This window comes from Budorcas taxicolor, chromosome 1, assembly GCF_023091745.1.
Source record: "Budorcas taxicolor isolate Tak-1 chromosome 1, Takin1.1, whole genome shotgun sequence".
NCBI lineage: Eukaryota > Metazoa > Chordata > Mammalia > Artiodactyla > Bovidae > Budorcas > Budorcas taxicolor.
This window is the reverse complement of record NC_068910.1, coordinates 48,120,899-48,138,722: the sequence shown is the minus strand read 5'-3', so window position 1 is coordinate 48,138,722 and position 17,824 is coordinate 48,120,899. Positions and strand designations below refer to the sequence as shown.

Here is a 17,824-nt window from a genome sequence, read left to right as displayed (position 1 = left end):
GATGCCATGATCTTGGTTTTTTGTATGTTGAGTTTTAAGCCAGCTTTTTCACTCTCCTCTTTCACCTTCATCAAGAGGCTCTTTAATTCCTCTTCACTTTCTGCTATAAGGGTGGTGTCATCTGCATATCTGAGGTTATTGATATTTCTCCCAGTTGATATTTCTGGCAATCTTGATTCCAACTTGTGCTTCATCCAGCCCAATATTTCTCATGATGTACTCTGCATATAAGTTAAACAAGCAGGGTGACAATATACAGCCTTAACGTACTCCTTTCCCAATTTGGAACCAGTCTGTTGTTCCATGTCTAGTTCTAACTGTTGCTTCTTGACCTGCATACAGGTTTCACAGGAGGAAGGTAAGGTGGTCTGGTATTCCCATCTCTTGAAGAATTGTCCATAGTTTGTTGTGATCCACATAGTCAAAGGCTTTAGCATAGTCAATGAAGCAGAAGTAGATGTTTTTCTGGAATTCTCTGGCTTCTATGAACCAATGGATGTTGGCAATTTGATCTGTGGTTCCTCTGCCTTTTCTAAATCCAGCTTGTGCAACTGGAAGTTCTCAGTTCCCATACTATTGAAACCTAGTTTGCAGGATTTTGAGCATTACTTTGCTAGCATGTGAAATGAGTGCAATTGTACAGTAGTTTGAACATTCTTTGGAATTGCTCTTCTTTGGAATTGAAATGTAAACTGACCTTTTCAAGTCGTGTGGCCACTGCTGAGTTTTCCAAATTTGCTGGCATATTGAGTGCAGCACTTTAACAGCATCATCTTTTAGGATTTGAAATAACTCAGCTGGAATTCCATTCCCCTGCCTTGCCTGTCAGAAAACCCCAAGACTGCTGTGGACCCGATTTGTCACTCTGAATGATGGCTCCCGCCCACGTGTCAGGCTCTGCTCCTGTCTTGGTGGGGACACTGACACCCACCGCTCATTTTTGGTGGGCACTGATGAAGGCTCTTCTGTTTGGCTTTCAACAGGTGATGTACTTCATGATGCTGCAGAACTACTCGGGGGCCCTTGAGGTGGTGAACCAGATCACCGTCACCTGCGGGAGCTTCCTGCCTGCTTTGGTCCTAAAGATGCAGCTGTTCCTGGCTCGGCAGGACTGGGAGCAGACGGTCGAAATGGGACACAGGTGAGGGGGCGCTGACCTGATGCTTCCTTCCTTTGCTGGTTCAGTTCAGTTCAGTCGCTCAGTCATGTCTGACTGCGACCTCATGAACCACAGCATGCCAGGCCTCCCTGTCCATCACCAACTCCCGGAGTCCACCCAAACCCATATCCATTGAGTCGGTTATGCCTTCCAACCATCTCATCCTCTGTCGTCCCCTTCTCCTCCCACCTTCAATCCCTCCCAGCATCAGGGTCTTTTCAGATGAATCAGCTCTTCGCATCAGGTGGCCAAAGTATTGGAGTTTCAGCTTCAGCATCAGTCCTTCCAATGAATATTCAGAACTGATCTCCTTTAGGATAGACTGGTTGCATCTCCTTGCAGTCCAAGGGACTCTCAAGGGTCTTCTCCAACACCACAGTTCAAAAGCATCAATTCTTCGGTGCTCAGCTTTCTTTATAGTCCAACTCTCACATCCATACATGACCACTGGAAAAACCACAGCCTTGACTAGACTTCCTTTGCCAGTGGAGGGGACTAATTGGTCCCCTCTTACACAGTGGCAGGATGGGAGATACTGTGTGTTTGATGGAACAAGCCATAAAAGTCAGCATTGTCAGTGGGAGTTATGAATAGTGATATGGTCACATTGAGGGTTGGGGAGCAGAGGGAGGTTGGACGTGAACTAGGCACTCACTTGTCATAGCAGGAAGCCAGCAGTGGAGGCCTATGGTGGGAAGATCAAGAAACAGGCCTCTTGGGGCTTCCCTGGTGGTCCGCTGGTTAAGACTTTGCCTTTCAGTGCAGGGTGTACGGGTTTGATCCCTGGTCAGGGAACTAGATCCCACATGCCTTGTGGCCAAGAAACCAAAAAACGTGGAACAGATCAGTACTGTAGCAGATTCAATAAAGACATTAAAAACGGTCTACATCAAAAAAAAAATCTTTAAAAAAAAATTGGAAAAGAAATAGCCCTATCAAGTGATCTAAGTATAGTGTTTAGGAGAGAGACAGAACTACCAAAGGAACCCAAGGCAACAAGAGTTAGAGGTAAACAGCAGTTATGTCTGAGGAGTAGGCGGGGAGGGAAGAAAAAAGGCAGAAAGGGACTATTGTAGTATGTAATTTTTAAAACTGTGGGTGATAAAGGCCATTGCCTGAGAGAAGACTTTAGTAGCAAGCTGAGTGCACCAGGAAGACAGCAGAGGGAGGATTCAGGAGTTATGGGGACTTTCGGAAGCCCAGTTCCAGGTAGAGGGTGATCCTGAAGCACTCTCACTGTGAACAGAGATAAAGATGGCTTCAGGGGAGGGATGTTTGATGGAGGGTTTTCGAAAATGGAATTTTCCAGATAACTGAAGCTTATCTCTTTAAACTCTACCGCTTTAACCATTTTTATCACAGTAATCATAAAACATATAGTACTAATTTTCTTCCTAAAAAGAGTTCATGGACTGTTTTTCCCTGAGTGATCATGAGTCACCAGTACAGTTCAGTTTAATTCAATTGCCCAGTCGTGTCTGAGTCTTTGCGACCCCGTGGACTGCAGCACGCCAGGCCTCCCTGTCCATCTCCAACTCTCAGAGCCTGCTCAAACCCATGTCCATCGAGTTGGTGATGCCATCCGACCATCTATCTCATCCTCTGTTGTCCCCTTCTCCTCCTCCCTTCAATCTTTCCCAGCATCAGGGTCTTTTCAAATGAGTCAGCTCTTCGCATCAGGTGGCCAAAGTATTGGGAGTTTCAGCTTCAGCATCAGTCCTTCTAATGAACATTCAGGACTGATTTCCTTTAGGATGGACTGGTTTGATCTCCTTGCAGTCCAAATTGTCTGTGTGTGTGAGGGGGTGGAATACAAACATACCTTTTCCTTCCCTATGGAAGGGTGCTAACTGGAATCGGAGTCTCATACAGAGGCCCTGGTAGGAAACTGGAAGTGATTCCAGCCTGTGCCAGGCCTGGGCTGGCACTCCATGGCCTCTCTCACAGCTGGCTGGTATCCTGGGCAGGAACTTCTGGATCAAGAGCTTGCTTTGGAGGCTCCACTTTGGGCCCACAGGATACCTGGAAGCCCGTATGTTTCATTAGTTTCATGTAGTTGATAGTGTCAACATTAGAATGAATTACAGAGTTCTAACCACTGGAGCACCAGGGCAGTCCCTCCCCTATTGCTCTTTAAATTTCTGCTCTCTAGATATTTTTCTCTTTCCAGCCCTAATATTGTTCATTTTTTCCTTCTCTTTTAGTTCTCTCCACCAACGTTAAAATAATGTGTTTCTTCCATTAGTCTTGTTAAACAACCAGCTTTGAGTTTTGTTGAGGCTATGATATCCTTGTTTCCTAACTGATTAATTCTGCTGTTTATTATTTCCTGCTAACTACCTTCTGTGGAGGTACTCTGTTGTTATTGTCTAACTCTTGAGTTGGATGCCTGGCCATTCTAAATCTTCTTTTAGAAGATAAGCATTTAAGTCTATAGACGTCCCTTGAGGTACCATTTAACAGTGTCTACACATCTGGATATTTCAGTAGTATCTTCAGTATCATTTGGTTCTTCGACTTCTCTAACATTGGTTCTGATTCGTTTTTAGTCCATACGTCATTTTAAAAGTGTTTTTTTTTTAAATTTCTAAATTATGAAATTCACAGTGCCTTCAAAATCATCATAAATGCCTAGAACTCTTTGCATGTTGACTCTGCCTAGTTGTGTTGAAAGTTGATACATCAATTAGAGGAATTGTTAAGCAGAGGGACCATTCCCTAATCCGGCTGAAAAATATGAAATTTCCTATAAAGAAACAAAATATTGAAAATTCCAGGGAATTCCCTGGTGGCTCAGTGGTAAAGAATCTGCCAGCCAGTGCAGGAGACATGGGTTCGATCCCTGGTCCAGGAAGATCCCACATGCCCCACAGCAGCTAAGCCCGTGCACCACAAGCTCTGAGCCTGTGTTCTAGAGCTCCCCACCCCCAACTACTGAAGCCCGAGTGCTCCAGAGCCCATGCTCTGCAACAGAAGAAGCCACCACGGTGAGGAGCCCACACACCACAACTAGAGAGTGGCCTGTGCTCGCCACAACTAGGGAAAAGCCCCTGTGGCAACAAAGACCCAGCACAGTCAAAAATAAATAAATAACTAAAAAAAAGAAAACTCTGTAGTGTGGTCAGGAGCCGCACCTCCCCAGTGACACATGATGGAAACCAAAGTTTCCATCGAACAGCTGCAGACTTGACCCCCTGCCCCCTGACCCTGGTACCACAGTCATGCCTGTGTAATTTGGGATATAAATAGGTTTCTGTCATGAAGACACCCCCAAATAAGGGACTTAACATGAAAGGTTATTCCTCTCTCAGGGAAAAGTTTGGATGGTGGGCCAAGACAAGGATGACAGCTTAACTCTCTAGGGCCCCACGCCCCCTTCTCCCTACTGTCCTATTCCTAGGATGTGGCTCACATGGCCCACGTTCCAGCCAGCAAGAAGGAGGAAAGAGAATAAATGGAAGTCATGCTGTAGGGATACCGCTGGATATACCCTGGGCACTTTCACTTGCATCCTATTGGTCAGAACTTAGTCACATGGTCACACATGAGCTGCAGAGGGAAGCTGGGAAATGTAGTGTTTATCGCAGTAGCCACATGCCCCAGCAGTTCAGCAGGTTCTATTAAAAGAAGGGGAGGATAGATGTTAGGAGACAATCAGAAGATGCCACCACACCATCCTAACCTTGCCTTTGAACTCTCTCAATTCACATGGGTCCTCTTCCTGTTTCAGAATCCTCAAAAAAGACCAAAGCAATATCGATGCTTGTCAAATTCTAGCTGTGCATGAGCTCACAAGAGAAGGAAACATGACTGTGGTGAGTTCTTTCAAGACTCAGAAGTTGAACCTTGAAACCAACCCAGCCAAGGAGGTACCCTCCACAGCACCTCCACCCCCAAGGCCTTGGAGGGGGCTCCCTGGGACTCAGCTCCCTACACCCATCCACACCCTCGGGGCTCTGGTTTGGTCTTTGAGCCACACAGTTCCAAAGGCTGGCAGTGAGGCTGACACACTGCTCTGGTTCTGCCTCATGTTCCCTGTGTGACCCAGGCAGGTGTCTCCACCTGGATGAGCCCCAAGATGCTCATCTGTGAAAATGGAGCTAATTCCACCCACTCTGTATGGTTGTTATAAGGTCCAATTACAGGACACGTAGGACGACTGGGAACAGTGCCCAGTGCGCTACAATAACTTGCTCCATTTCAGCTGATGGAAGTCATGATTGTGGTTTGCTGCTGGTTTGGGTTTTGTTTTTGTTTTTGCCACACTGCCTGGCTTGCGGGATCTTAGTTTTGTGACCACGGATTGAACCCAAGCCCACAGCAGTGAAAGTGCTGAGTCCTAACCACTGGACCACCAAGGAATTCCCATGGTTGTGTTCATGTTTCGGGAAATGCCTTTTTTTAAGGGGATGGTTAGCGCTGTTCAGATATTGACCAGGCAGTACCTGGCCCCATGGGCTTCCCAGGTTGCTCAGTGGTAAAGAATCCACCTGTCAGTGCAGGAGACGTGGGTTTGGTCTCTGGGTCCCCTGGGTCAAGAAGGTCCCCTGGGGGAGTAAATGGCAACCCACTCCAGTATGAGAATCACATGGACAGAGGAGCATGGCTGGCTACAGTCTCTGGGGTCACAAAGAGTCAGACACAACTGAGCAACTTAGCATGCACCTGGCCATCAACTTGCTCCTAAGACTTGTAGTTTTCCAGAGAAACTCCAAAGAGTCCTCAGATGCAGTCAGAAGCACCTCTAATTCCTAATGAAAACCTCCATGCCCAGACACGTTCTTATTTTCAAAAAGAGTTTGTGTCTTCAGTGAAAACCCTGCCTTCTTAATAAAGACATTGCTTCTGCGGAGAGTGTGACCAGTCAAGAGGCCCTAAGGGGTCATGGCAAGAAAAGGAAGTTTCTGGTTCCTTTTGCCCAGCTCTGAGGTTATGGATTTTATAGAGTGGGGTGAGGTGGAGGGCATGGTCTGTATTTGGTAGGAACCCTCAAAAAGGGTTAGAAACAAGGGAATAGGCCTGTCCTCAGCTCCCTGAGAACCTGGGGCCCTGAGCAAGCCTCCCAAGGGCCTGGCCTCATGGTTAGGCCCAAGGGCAGTTAGCATTTAATGCCCCTCCTTTGCCCCCATCTCAAACCCTGGGATCTGCCCCTCACCCCAGCCCAGGCTGCATAGTCCTAAGCTTGCAGAGAAGATCCACCCCACCCCATATTCTCTCCTGGTACTTCTTTGCAGCTGTGGACTAAGAACTCCCTACCCTACATAGTGAATGGGCAGAAGAGTCCACGAAAGAGCACAGGCTTTGGACTCAAGTCAGCCATCTAGATGGCTGAGTAACCTTGGTCAGATGAACTTAACCTTTCTGACCCTTTGTCTGCTAGACTGGAAAAGTCAGTTACACTGACTGTCAGAGTCCCTGGGAGGGTTCACTGGAATGACAGAGAGGGATCAATGTGGTGACTCAGGTCAAAATGGAACAGAAGTTTGGGGCCAGAGACCCACCCTGACGGTTTGCTCCTGGGCCAGCCCAGGTGGTTTGGAACTGGCCCGGGGCGGGGGGGGGGAACCGCTGTGTGTGCACCATACAGCTGGCTTCTGGCACTGTTTGGGGCCGTCTCAAAGGGCAGCTGCTCTTCCCAAATTCGTGAATAAAGGGGCAGTGCCGGCTCTGGGGAGAAAGCCCCTGCGGGCCCCCAAAGTGGTACTGAAGCCTGGGCACACCCAAGGCCAGTTAACTGAATCTCTGGCATTGGTGCGGAGGCCTGAGTGTGTTTAAGATCTCTCAGCTGGTGCTCCGGGCAGCCACCCTTGAGAACCTTTGCCCCACTCCCCTTTTACCTACTGCCTTTGACGTTGTGTTTTGTTCTTGCAGGCTGCCGAGCACGTTAGGAATCTGATTAAGGCACTGGAAACAAGAGAGCCCCAAAATCCAAGCCTCCATCTTAAAAAAATTCTTGTAGTGAGCAGACTGGTAAGAAAGCTCCTCCCTGGTTTCTGAGCTAGCGCATCTTGTCTTATTCCCAGGGGAGATCAGTGGTTCCCCCAGAAGCTCCCTCAGGACCCCGCCCCACCCTCTCCGGCTTAAACTTGATCTCTCAGTCTAGTGGCCCAGGCCCTGGGGCCCCTGCCTGCCTCCATCCTATCATGGTATCAGGTGGCCTCTGTCTCCTGTGCCCTTGTGCCCTTCAGAGATGCTGTGAAGACCACGGAAGTGAGATCTGGAAGTGCTTTCAGAGTGGGAGGCGCCCTGTTTGGGGAAAGAGGGCAGCAACACAGCTGTGGAAGAACAGGGTGCTGGAGCCCCCGACTCCCATATTCTTTTTGTGAAAGAGTCCCAGGGAGGCTGCCTGCCTAACCCTCTCTGACGCCAGGCTCAGTGCAAACAGAGCAGGCTGCCAAACAGCCTGTCTCTGTCACAACCTTCAGCCCCAGAGCAAAATTTACTAGAAGGAGGACTTACCAGGTGCTGGCGTGGCTAAGACTCTACTCTCCCAATGCAGGAGGCCTGGGTTCCATCCCAGGTCAGGGAACTATATCCCACAGGCTGCAACTAAGAGTTCACATGCCACAGCTAGAGATCCCGTGTGCCCCAACTAAAAAAAAGAAAGATTTACCATAAGGAATGGTCATAAGGGCAGGGGCAGCTCTGGGGAGTCGAATTCCACTGGGATACCCTCTCTCCCTCCACCTCTGTGTCTGATTCTCTCTGCTCATTCTCCACGCACAGCAGGCAATGGGGCTGCTCACAGCCCTCAGGGCCACTTCCCATCAGTGCGACACCAAGAGTTCCCCTCATGCAGCTTCAGTTTGTGAAGAACCTCCTGGTGACTTCTTGGACCAGTGACTGTGGCCAGACACGGGACTTGGTCCCTCCGAGGGCTCCATGCCTGGAGGCGGGTCCACACATGTGGCCACCGGGGTGGGGGGGATTCTTTGCGAGCTGGACAGCTACCTGGACACACGGTACTTCTGGGGCTCTCCTGAACACCCCCGAGTCCTGCCAAAGTGTCCCCCATTTGCACATGGCCTTGTTGAGGCAGGTTGGAGTGACCGGTTTCCCCGTCCCTGTGTCTGTTCCTTTCAGTGTGGGAGGCACCAGGGGATTCTGCAGCTGGTGTGTAGCTTCATCGAACGGACCTTCATGGCCACGTCCTCTGACGCCCACATGGCCACCGAGCTGGGCTACCTCTTCATCCTGCAGGACCAAGTGAAGGAGGCATCTCTGTGGTACTCAAAGGCCATGAAGCTGGACGAGAGCAGCGTGGCTGCCTTGACAGGTCTGTGCAGGCTGGGCAGGGAGGGGGGTGGGAGCCAAGCAGGGTGACCTCCATGAATCCAGAAGAGAGGGGTTGGCAAGCATTCTTCCCAGACGGTACGTCAGTTTGGGGGTACATTGTAGGATGGGGTGCCTTTCGAGGCATCTACACATATAGATGCAAGAGGCACAGGAATTCTTGAAAGCAGTCAAAGCCATTCTCATCTCCTTCAGACCTCTGATAGCCACAGTCTGCTTGACATGCTGGGTCAGCCCTGCCTCCTCTCAGGCCCCACCAGGCCAGCGGCCCCCCTGCCCCACAGCCGCTCACCTCACCTCTGTGGACCCTTCCTCTTCAGGCCCCTGTGCTGAAAGGCCCCCAGAGTGAGTAGTTTTGAGAGTTTTGCTTCCCCATGTGTCTCAGGGCTTCCCTCCCACTTTATACAAATGTCAAGTGAATTTTCCAAAGCCCAGTTTTCATTTTTACACAAAGCTCTCAAATCTGTGGTCTCTAGCGAATCCTGAGACAGAGGTATTTGATTTTAGTGGAGGCAGCCTGGTGATCAGTGAGTGCCCCAGGCAAGCCAGCTTCCTGCCCCGGCTCTGAGGAGTTGTGTCTTTTGGGGGCAAAGTCACTTCTTGCTAAACTCCAGGCGCATCTGTGTGGCACAGTCAAAAAACAATCCAAGTGTTTGGTCTTGATTTCTGGTTCAATGCATCAGGCTGACTCCTTGGTCATCGCTTCTTCCTCCCTCCCCAAACCGCACCCCCACAAAGTCACGGGCAACATTTTAAAAAGATGGTGAGTCCCCGTAGCAGCCCCATAAACAGGGTAAGGTGCCTTTGGTAGACCAGGAACTCTGAAGAACTTCGCATTTCTAGAAGATATTAAGCAAATTGCATTCAATCTGGAAGCTCTGAGCAAGTCTAGAAACCTATAAGCCAACATGGGCAGAGATGGGGCAGCTAAAGAAATGAGTAGATCAGCTTTCCCCAGAGGGCTCCAGGAAAAAGAAAAATTAAAAAAAACACACACAAGCTTGGGGTCCCCAGAGGCTGGGAGCAAAATATGTCATGGGGTCATCATCGAGATAACAGGAGGGTTATTGGAAGCCCAAGAATGGGATCAAGGAGACTCTTAGCAGGGGTGGGACAGGACAGAGCAAAACAAAGCCCCCCATGATGTCCCACCACCAGCAGGGACATGAAGGGCAAAAAACTTGAATGCCCAACACACAGGCAAAATTCCCTGAAACGTTCCTCCACCAGTCTGAGTCCCTGCCCACTTCCTCAGTTCAAGGGAGAGCCCCTGCTGGTCAGCCAGAAGGGAAGCCCACACACTCCAGCCAAGCCTGAGTCTACACACATGTGTCCTTGACTCATCCGTCTTACCTGGCCCGTCCGGGAAAATCAGGGGCCTTAGCAATTTGAGACATCTGCCCCGGTTGCTAATACTCATCACTCTAGTCCATTTATAAATCTGCTAGCAGTTTGAAATAGGGGCCAAGTGAAACATGCAAAGCAGTGGCCCTCTGAGGAACAAAATTAAGGCCAGATACAGAAAAGACTTTGTCCCCAAAACACCTCCTGTGTTGGCTGACTCTAGAGTCTATTAGGTCCGTGAGTAAAGAACATGCCACTAGGAAAAAAATACAGATAACAAAAAAAGAGTTGCTGAAAATTAAAAATATAATTTTTGCAAAGTAAAAATGTCCGTAGATGAGCCAAATAGTGGGACGGATATGACTGAAAACCAAGATGGTGGTGAGGAAGACAGTCAGAAATAAATGTACCCAAATGGTCAAGGAATAAATTGTAAAAAAAGAAGAGTAGGAACAGAAGGGATTTGTCCTCCCAACATCAAAACACATCAAAACAAGAGTAGTTAAGGATCTCCTTGGTGGCTCAGTTGTAAATAATCCGCCTGACAATGCAGGAGACACAGGTTCGATCCCTGATCCAGGAAGATCCTGCGTGCCTCGGAGCAGCTAAGCTTGTGCACTGGGCCTGTGCTCTAGAGCCTGCGAGCCACTTCCTGAAGCCTGTGTGCACTAGAGCCCATGCTCTGCAACAAGAGAAGCCACCACAGTGAGAAACCAGGGCACCGCAGCTATAGAAAATCCCACAGCAGCAGACACAGAACAGCCAAAAAATATATATTTTTTTTTAAAAAAGAGAAGTCCGTTTGAGGCCATTCCTGGAATACACAAAACAGATCAACAGGATAGAAACAGGCCTTATGATAAAAATGACATTTCAAACCGATAGAGTTTAAATAACTCGTGGTTGAATACCTGACTATTCTTTATGAAAAAAAAATAAAGGTAAACGCCCATTTCACATTATCCTCAAAAATAAATTCTAGATAACTTAGATATTTAAACATAAAAGTTAAATTGGACTTGGGTTGCCCAGGGAATTCTAAGCATAACTACAAACTCAGAAGTTCTAAAGGAAAATATTTGACCAATTTATGTAAAAATTTAAAACTACTGGATGGCAAAAAGGCAGAGGGAAAATAGTTAAAAGGTAAAAGGCAAACTAATGGAAAATGTTGGTAACAAGGATTATATATGAAGAGAATAGAGAGCGATAAAAATCCATCCAAAGAAAAACAGGAAAAAGCTATAAACAGGAAAGTTACAGTAGAAAAGGGCACTAAATATATAAAAAGATTCCATTCTCCCTAAAAATTTTTTTTAAGTGAATTAAAACAAGTTATTCACTCTTTAGCATGGTAAGGAGTAAATAAAGCATGTTTGTGAGGTCGTGGGGAAAGAAAAAAATACTTCCAAATTCTTGACAGTAATATTAATTCAAATATCCTTGGAGGGCAAGCTGGCCTTATCTATCAAGGTTTTAGATGTACATGCCCTTTGACATCATCTCTACATAAGGAGTTAGAACCCACAAAAATGTTGACCATGGCATTGTAATATTTAAACCCTGAAAACCAACGAAATGTGAAACAAGCAGTCCTTCAATAGTGCAGTAGTTAAATAAATGGTTACATCGGCAGTGAAATATTATGTCACCATTGAAGAGAATGGGGTAATGTATATGAACGGATGGGAAAATACACTATCCACTAATAACATGCAAATGCTTTGCAAGATGTTTGAAGAAATACAGTCCAATCTGTTCATATTGATTCTCTCTAGAGAAAGACACACTGAAAGCAGAATGTGAGCTGGGGATGTTTTCCTTGCCCTACGATTTGAACGCTTCCCCATGAGCACATACCACTCTTTGAGCTTATGAAGACACGGGAAAGGGTCCCTGCTGTCCACTGTCCTTTGGCCTGCTGGCTCTGCCACAGAGCTGGCTGTTCATCCCAGTTCTGTCCCCTCCCAGGGATCATCTGGTGCCAGATCTTAGACGGCCACCTGGAGGAGGCCGAACACCAGCTGGAATTCCTGAAGGAGGTGCAGCAGTCCCTGGGGAAGTCCGAGGTCAGAGCTCTGTGGGGGCCCAGGCTGTCCTGGGATCCCGCCCCCGCCACACCCCCTCCCTTTTCCCACCCCCAGTTGCCCCTTGGACTTCCGCTGCTCCTTGGCCATCCGGCTCTGCCTAGTGGGCACTGCCCCTAAGACCCGGGCCTGCTCCCACAGGTGCTGGTTTTCCTCCAAGCCCTCCTGGCGTCCAAGAAGCATAGAGGGGAGCAGGAGGCCACGACGCTGCTAAAGGAGGCCGCCGAGCTGCACTTTTCCGGCATGCAGGCCCTCCCCATGAGCTCCGAATACTTGGAACGGCTCGACCCCACCTTCCTGGTCTGCATCGCCAAGGAGTACCTGGTCTTCTGCCCTAAGCAGGTTAGAGGAGGGCGCTTCTTCATGGGGCGGGCAGTGGGGATTGAACTGGTGAACAGGTCTGGGCAGAGGCAGGACCTACCTGGCCAGTCACTAGGTTGCCTGAGCCTCGGGCAGTCGGGGAGCCCAGTGCTTTGCACATTTGCACGTGCAACATGCCAATCACCCAGGAAGTGGGGCACAAGCCCTGCGTCTCCCAGGTGATGCTCATGCTGCTGGTCCAGGGACTGCGCGTGAGGAGCGGGGCACTGGCCTCTGTTCATCCCAGGGAGGAACTGGGCTCCCTCTCCTCCCAGTGTCTTCTAAGAAGTATTTTGGTCTTTCCTTGTTTGTCCGGCCTTCCCAGACAATTGAGATTCCCTGTGGGCAAGGATTGTATCTTACATGCCTTAATATCCCCCAAGTGCCTTGTAATGCCATCCCACAAATATCTACTGAGGGTACCACCATGAGCCAGATGCCATGCTTGATGGGGGGCTCAGAGGTGAACAAATAAAGTCCCCGTTCTCAGCTCTTGGACAGAGTAGTACAGAGTGGATGGTAAATATGTGTGTGAAGCATGAAAGTGTTAGTTACTCAGCCGTGTCTGACCCTTTGCTACCCCGTGGACTGTAGCCCACCAGGCTCCTCTGTCTATGGGATTCTCTTGGCAAGAATACTGGAGTGGGTTGCCATTCCCTTCTCCAGGGGATCTTCCTGACCCAGGGAATTGAACCTGGATCTCCTGCGTTGCAAGCAGATTCTTTATCATCTGAGCTACCAGGGTAAAATAAAGTAAATAAAAATGAGCGAAGTAACTACAGTAAGTAAAAATAAAGTAGGATAAAGTAAAACACATGTGGAATAAAATCCCTTCACTAAGAGTGTTTTCTAAGTGCTCCAGGAGAATAGGGCAAACTCTTGTGTTCCTGCAGCCCCGGTCTCCAGGCCAGATCGTGTCTCCTCTTCTTAAGCAAGTCGCTGCGATCCTCAATCCTGTGGTCAAGGTGGCGCCAGCCCTGACTGAGCCGCTGTATGTGATGGCCCAGGTCAAGTATCTCTCAGGTGAGCCAGTGCGTCCCTGTGGCTGGCGGGGAGCTCCGGGTGAGTGTCTGCTGGCGCCCTGCCTGGGATGCCCCACACACACACCTTCACCCTCAGTCACCAGGTGTGCCCACTGTCCCCAGCCTCCAACACCCCTGACTGCTCACCAGCAGGGGTCTCTCCCAGCCTCCCTTTTGCTGATTGCTTGCTTGATCTGTACCAGCTGACAGTCACTGAACCCGACGATGCACCAGCACTGCTCTGATCCTAGGGGACAGCAGTGCTCAGAACAAGAGAAACTCCACCCTGGAGTTCGTGTTCTGGTAAGGGTACGTGGACATAAAGCGCAGTGTTATTGTTAGGACATGACCGTGCGATGGAGAAAATGAAAGCCAGGGAGGGGATGTAGGGGTGGCAGTTCTTAAAAGGCAGTCAGGAAGGCCCCGAGGGAGGGGGACCCTGTGCCATTAGACTCGCAGAGCCTCATGGGCCAGAACAGTCCCCATCCAGCCTCTCCTAAATCAACGCCTGGATCCTGGAGAAAGAGGGAAGGATGGAGAGAACCCTCGGTGGGGGCCTGTTGTGCTCTCGGAAGTCTTCGTTCCCCATGACCTTTCACCCCCATCAGCTTGAAAGTCAAGCTGATCTCTGGTGTCCAGAGGCTTCAGAATGCCACGGCGCGTCTGTGTGCTCTGCACTGTATGGGTTGCACTCTGCCTAGAGCTCCTGGTCTTCATCCTCAGTCCTCCCAGTATTCATCAGAGTGCCAGGTTTACCCACTGCTCCAAGGTCTCCTGGGTACAAGGTGAGGGCAGGCCCTCCCTCCCCTGCCAGACACACACACAAACACACAAGGATGCTGGCAGATACCAGCGCTTTAGGGACAAAGCAAGGTCTCCAGCTGCTCAGGTTGTCATGGTGACACCTTCATATTTCTGCAGCACAATTGAAGGCTCAGGGAGTTTGGGACCCGGAAGCAAGTGCTCTCCACCCACTGGTTGATGGACCCCAAGCAGGAGCTGTTGAGGGACCTGGCAGCAGAGGAAGGAGGGTCTCCCACCAGCTCTCTATACCCTGCCCCTGAGTTGCCACTGCCTCCCACTTAGGGTCAGCCTGGCACAGGAAGGCCTCTGGGCCCCAGCGTGCCAAGGCATTCAGAGCGCAGTCTCAGGAGCCCACGGCCCTGGACATAAATACTGACTTCATCCCTTCGGAGCTGAGTGACTTAGATCACTGAAGTTCCAGTTCTGCGTCTGAAAGACAGGCTCGATAATACCAACTTGGTGGGGGAGCGGGGTGGGGGCAGACATTAAGCCAGCCTTTCTAAAGTACTTTGCCTGTGTTGGCACAGAGCGGGTGCTTCTCAAGTTGTGGCTGTCATGGTTGCGGCTATTATTAGGTTTTGTTCTGCTCTTAGGTATGGAAATTGAGACTCTAGTGTTCCCCTGAGCCTCCAGACGGAGCAGTGAAGTGACTTAGCCATCTCCCTGAGGGTACAGAAGGAAGGGAGGTGTCACACCAAGGTTTGCATCTCCTGGCTGTTGTCTGGGTCAAGGCAAAAACTAATAGTAGTTCTAATTTTAGGAAGAGACCTCTGAGTCAAGCTGAACAGACACGGGATAAAAATGCCCAGCATATTTCTGGGAAACAGGACACGTAAAATTCCTTCTGCCTTTACGTGGTGGGTCCTGAGAGTCCCCAAGGATCCCTGGATATAGGGGTTTGTTTCCCATTTCTAGGGGAGTTAGAGCATGCCCAGAGCACCCTGCAGCGTTGCCTGGAGTTGGACCCCACCTCCGTGGACGCCTACCTCCTCATGGCTCAGATCTACCTGGCTCAGGGCAACTTTGCCATGTGTTCCCACTCCTTGGAGCTGGGCGTCAGCCACAACTTCCAGGTGGGGGTCCCCGATGCCCTGTCGCTGCTCAGCATCCTACAGCCCCACTAGCTTCAGCCCCTACTCGCCTTGGGAGAATAGCCCCAGGAGCTGCCAGAATCCCTCAGCCCCTTCTGCTGGCCCAAAGGCAGGGACTGGCTCCATGGGATCCTGTGGCTTTCTCCCCTCCGGGAGCTGGAGCCCCATACTCTGCTGACGCTCCTCTAGGTCCGAGACCACCCCCTTTACCACTTCATCAAGGCCAAGGCCCTCAACAAGTCTGGGGACTATCCAGAAGCCATAAAGGCACTGAAGATGATCATAAAATTACCAGCTCTGAGGACGGAAGAGAACAAGAAGTTCCGTGGGCCCTGCGTGCGCCCCAGCGAGCGGGTGTCCATCTTACTGGAGCTGGCAGATGCCCTCCGGATGAACGGGGAGCTGGTGAGAAATACCTTGCTCTGTTCTCTTGCTGCTGGCGCATGCTGGAGGGCCAGGGTAGGCCTGGGAACCAGGCTCTTTGATTCTGGCTGGTGTTTCCTTGCACTTTAGTTTAGCTTTTATTCATTTGGGAGTATCCCTCTCCCCTACTTTAAAGGCTTCAGTGGCTCCCACACCCTCAAGATAAACTCCAAACCCTCCTGAGTCCTGCATGATCTGTCCCCTGCCAACCTCACTGTCCCCAGAAGGATGTCAGGGAGGCAGAGCACAAGGCCCGCCAGGGCCACCACACGTGGTTGTGCAGTTGGGCAGTGCACCTCTCCAGTGGATGCTGCTTACATCACCTTGGAGTTTTGCAGTGAGCAACCTGCTCAGCTGTATGGGGCGGCCCTGGGACCTTGGAAGGTCTGGCTGGGCAAAGGCATAAAGGACCAAAATGGGCAAAGAGAGTAACTTTGTTAGAATAATCAAGAGTACAAATGCAATGAAGATACAATTCAAATATACCCTATGTGCCCAATTCCATGGGTAGAGAAGCCTGGCATGTTACAGACCATGGGGTCGCAGAGTCGGACGCAACTGAGTGGCTAACACTAACTAACCATAACACAAAAATACCTTTGACTGAAAGCAGGAAGGTATAAGGAGATGCGTCCATAGGTCTCTCATAGGAAGAAATTACCTTCAGACTTTGAGGCGCTCAGGAACAAGTTCTCACAGTCAGAGATTTCACGTCCCCCAGCTGGCCCTGCCCTCCAGGAACAGTGGCCCTCAACCCTGAGAGGCTCTCTCTCTCTGTCTCCTTCCTGCCGCTCTAAAGTGGGGATGGGCCATCCTCTCCCTGGCTTCCAGGTATGGTGGGTGAGAGCAAATGGAAGGTCTGTTGGGTTTCCTTGTCTTAGCACGAGGCCACCAAGGTCATGCAGGACGCCATCAATGAGTTCAGCGGCACGCCGGAGGAAATGCGCGTCACCATCGCCAACGTGGACTTGGCCCTGAGCAAGGGCAACGTGGACCTGGCGCTGAGTGTGTTGCAGAGCATCACGCCCAAGCAGCCCTGCTACATGGACGCCAAGGAGAAGATGGCCAGCATCTACCTGCAGACCCACAAGGACGCCCGCCTCTATATCGGGTGCTACCGGTGAGCCCTGGGCGGCGCACTGACCGCCCCGGTCCCAGTGGCGTGTCAGGAGTGTTTTCTCCAGATCGTCTTCTTTGCCCCAGGGCTTCACAACGTGTTCTCAGAGTGTGTTTGACAAAAGTAGGGAATTTCCCCTGGTGAGAATCTGAGTGTGATCCGTCGGTCAGTCAGGCCAACCTGCTGCTGAGTTGTAAGGACACAGGAGTGAGTCTTCCCTGAGTTCTGCTTGCCCCTCATTATGGTTCACATCCTGGTGGGAACCATGGTTCTGCCCCAGCCCCTGGCGTGGGGAAATTTCCATGGGGAAATGCTCAGCGGCTTGGATGTAACCAATGTGAGTGAAGGAGGATGGAGAGCCGGGATTGGGAGCCCTCAGCAATTTTCTGTACAATTAGACGTTGGGACCTCAAGGGTACCTTTCCTGTCCCCTTCCTCCAAGACTCCATCTAGGCAATTCGGGAGGAAGGGGAGGTGATGCCACGAGCAGTGGGGAACCAATAAACAGTGAGATGACATGGTCTCATTGAAGGTTTAGAAAAAGTAGGCTGGGACTTCCCTGGTGATTCAGTGGTAAAGACTCAGTGCTTCCAATGCAGGGCCCAGTGGGTTCAATCCCTGGTCAGGGAATTAAGATCCCCACATGCCATGTGAGGCTTGGCTGGGAAAAAAAAAAAAAGGCTGCCTCATGAAGAAGGTTCTAGGCATTTGGGGTGGAGGCCAGAGGAGTGGGTGGAAGTCCTGGCCATGGTCCAGATAACAGACGAGGAGAGCCTGAACCAAGGGAGCTAGCACCACGTCCCATCTGAGCTGAGAAGCACTGGGTGATGAATAAGTGAGTGAATGTATGGGTGTCAGACAGAATGAGGGAGAAAGAGAAGAGATGGATCCAGGAATAGGAAGGATGCACAGAGCTGAGCTAAGGTTTTGGTTACTTTTGCAGGGAGCTCTGTGAACATCTGCCTGGCCCCCATACCAGTCTGCTTCTGGGTAATGCTTTCATGAACATTCAGGAGGTGAGTGAAGGTGTCGTGACCTCACTAAGTGGCTGCACCCTGCACCCACCCTGTCCAATCTCGCTTCTCCAGTAAGGGAGAAGAGAGAGATGGCAGACACTTTCCCCA

General features: G+C 50.2%; 1 protein-coding gene across 1 annotated transcript in view; it reads left to right on the top strand.

Moving 5' to 3' along the window:
- The window catches only part of TTC21A (tetratricopeptide repeat domain 21A), a 32,721-nt gene that overhangs the window by 7,449 nt on the left and 7,448 nt on the right, over positions 1 to 17,824 (top strand). Inside the window, exons 6-16 of the mRNA XM_052640216.1 lie at positions 984 to 1,141; positions 4,890 to 4,974; positions 7,031 to 7,129; positions 8,243 to 8,435; positions 11,768 to 11,865; positions 12,025 to 12,225; positions 13,137 to 13,266; positions 14,985 to 15,142; positions 15,350 to 15,565; positions 16,465 to 16,703; positions 17,644 to 17,716. Coding sequence (XP_052496176.1) covers positions 984 to 1,141; positions 4,890 to 4,974; positions 7,031 to 7,129; positions 8,243 to 8,435; positions 11,768 to 11,865; positions 12,025 to 12,225; positions 13,137 to 13,266; positions 14,985 to 15,142; positions 15,350 to 15,565; positions 16,465 to 16,703; positions 17,644 to 17,716 — 1,650 coding nt within the window. The remainder of the gene's footprint in view (positions 1 to 983; positions 1,142 to 4,889; positions 4,975 to 7,030; positions 7,130 to 8,242; positions 8,436 to 11,767; positions 11,866 to 12,024; positions 12,226 to 13,136; positions 13,267 to 14,984; positions 15,143 to 15,349; positions 15,566 to 16,464; positions 16,704 to 17,643; positions 17,717 to 17,824) is intronic.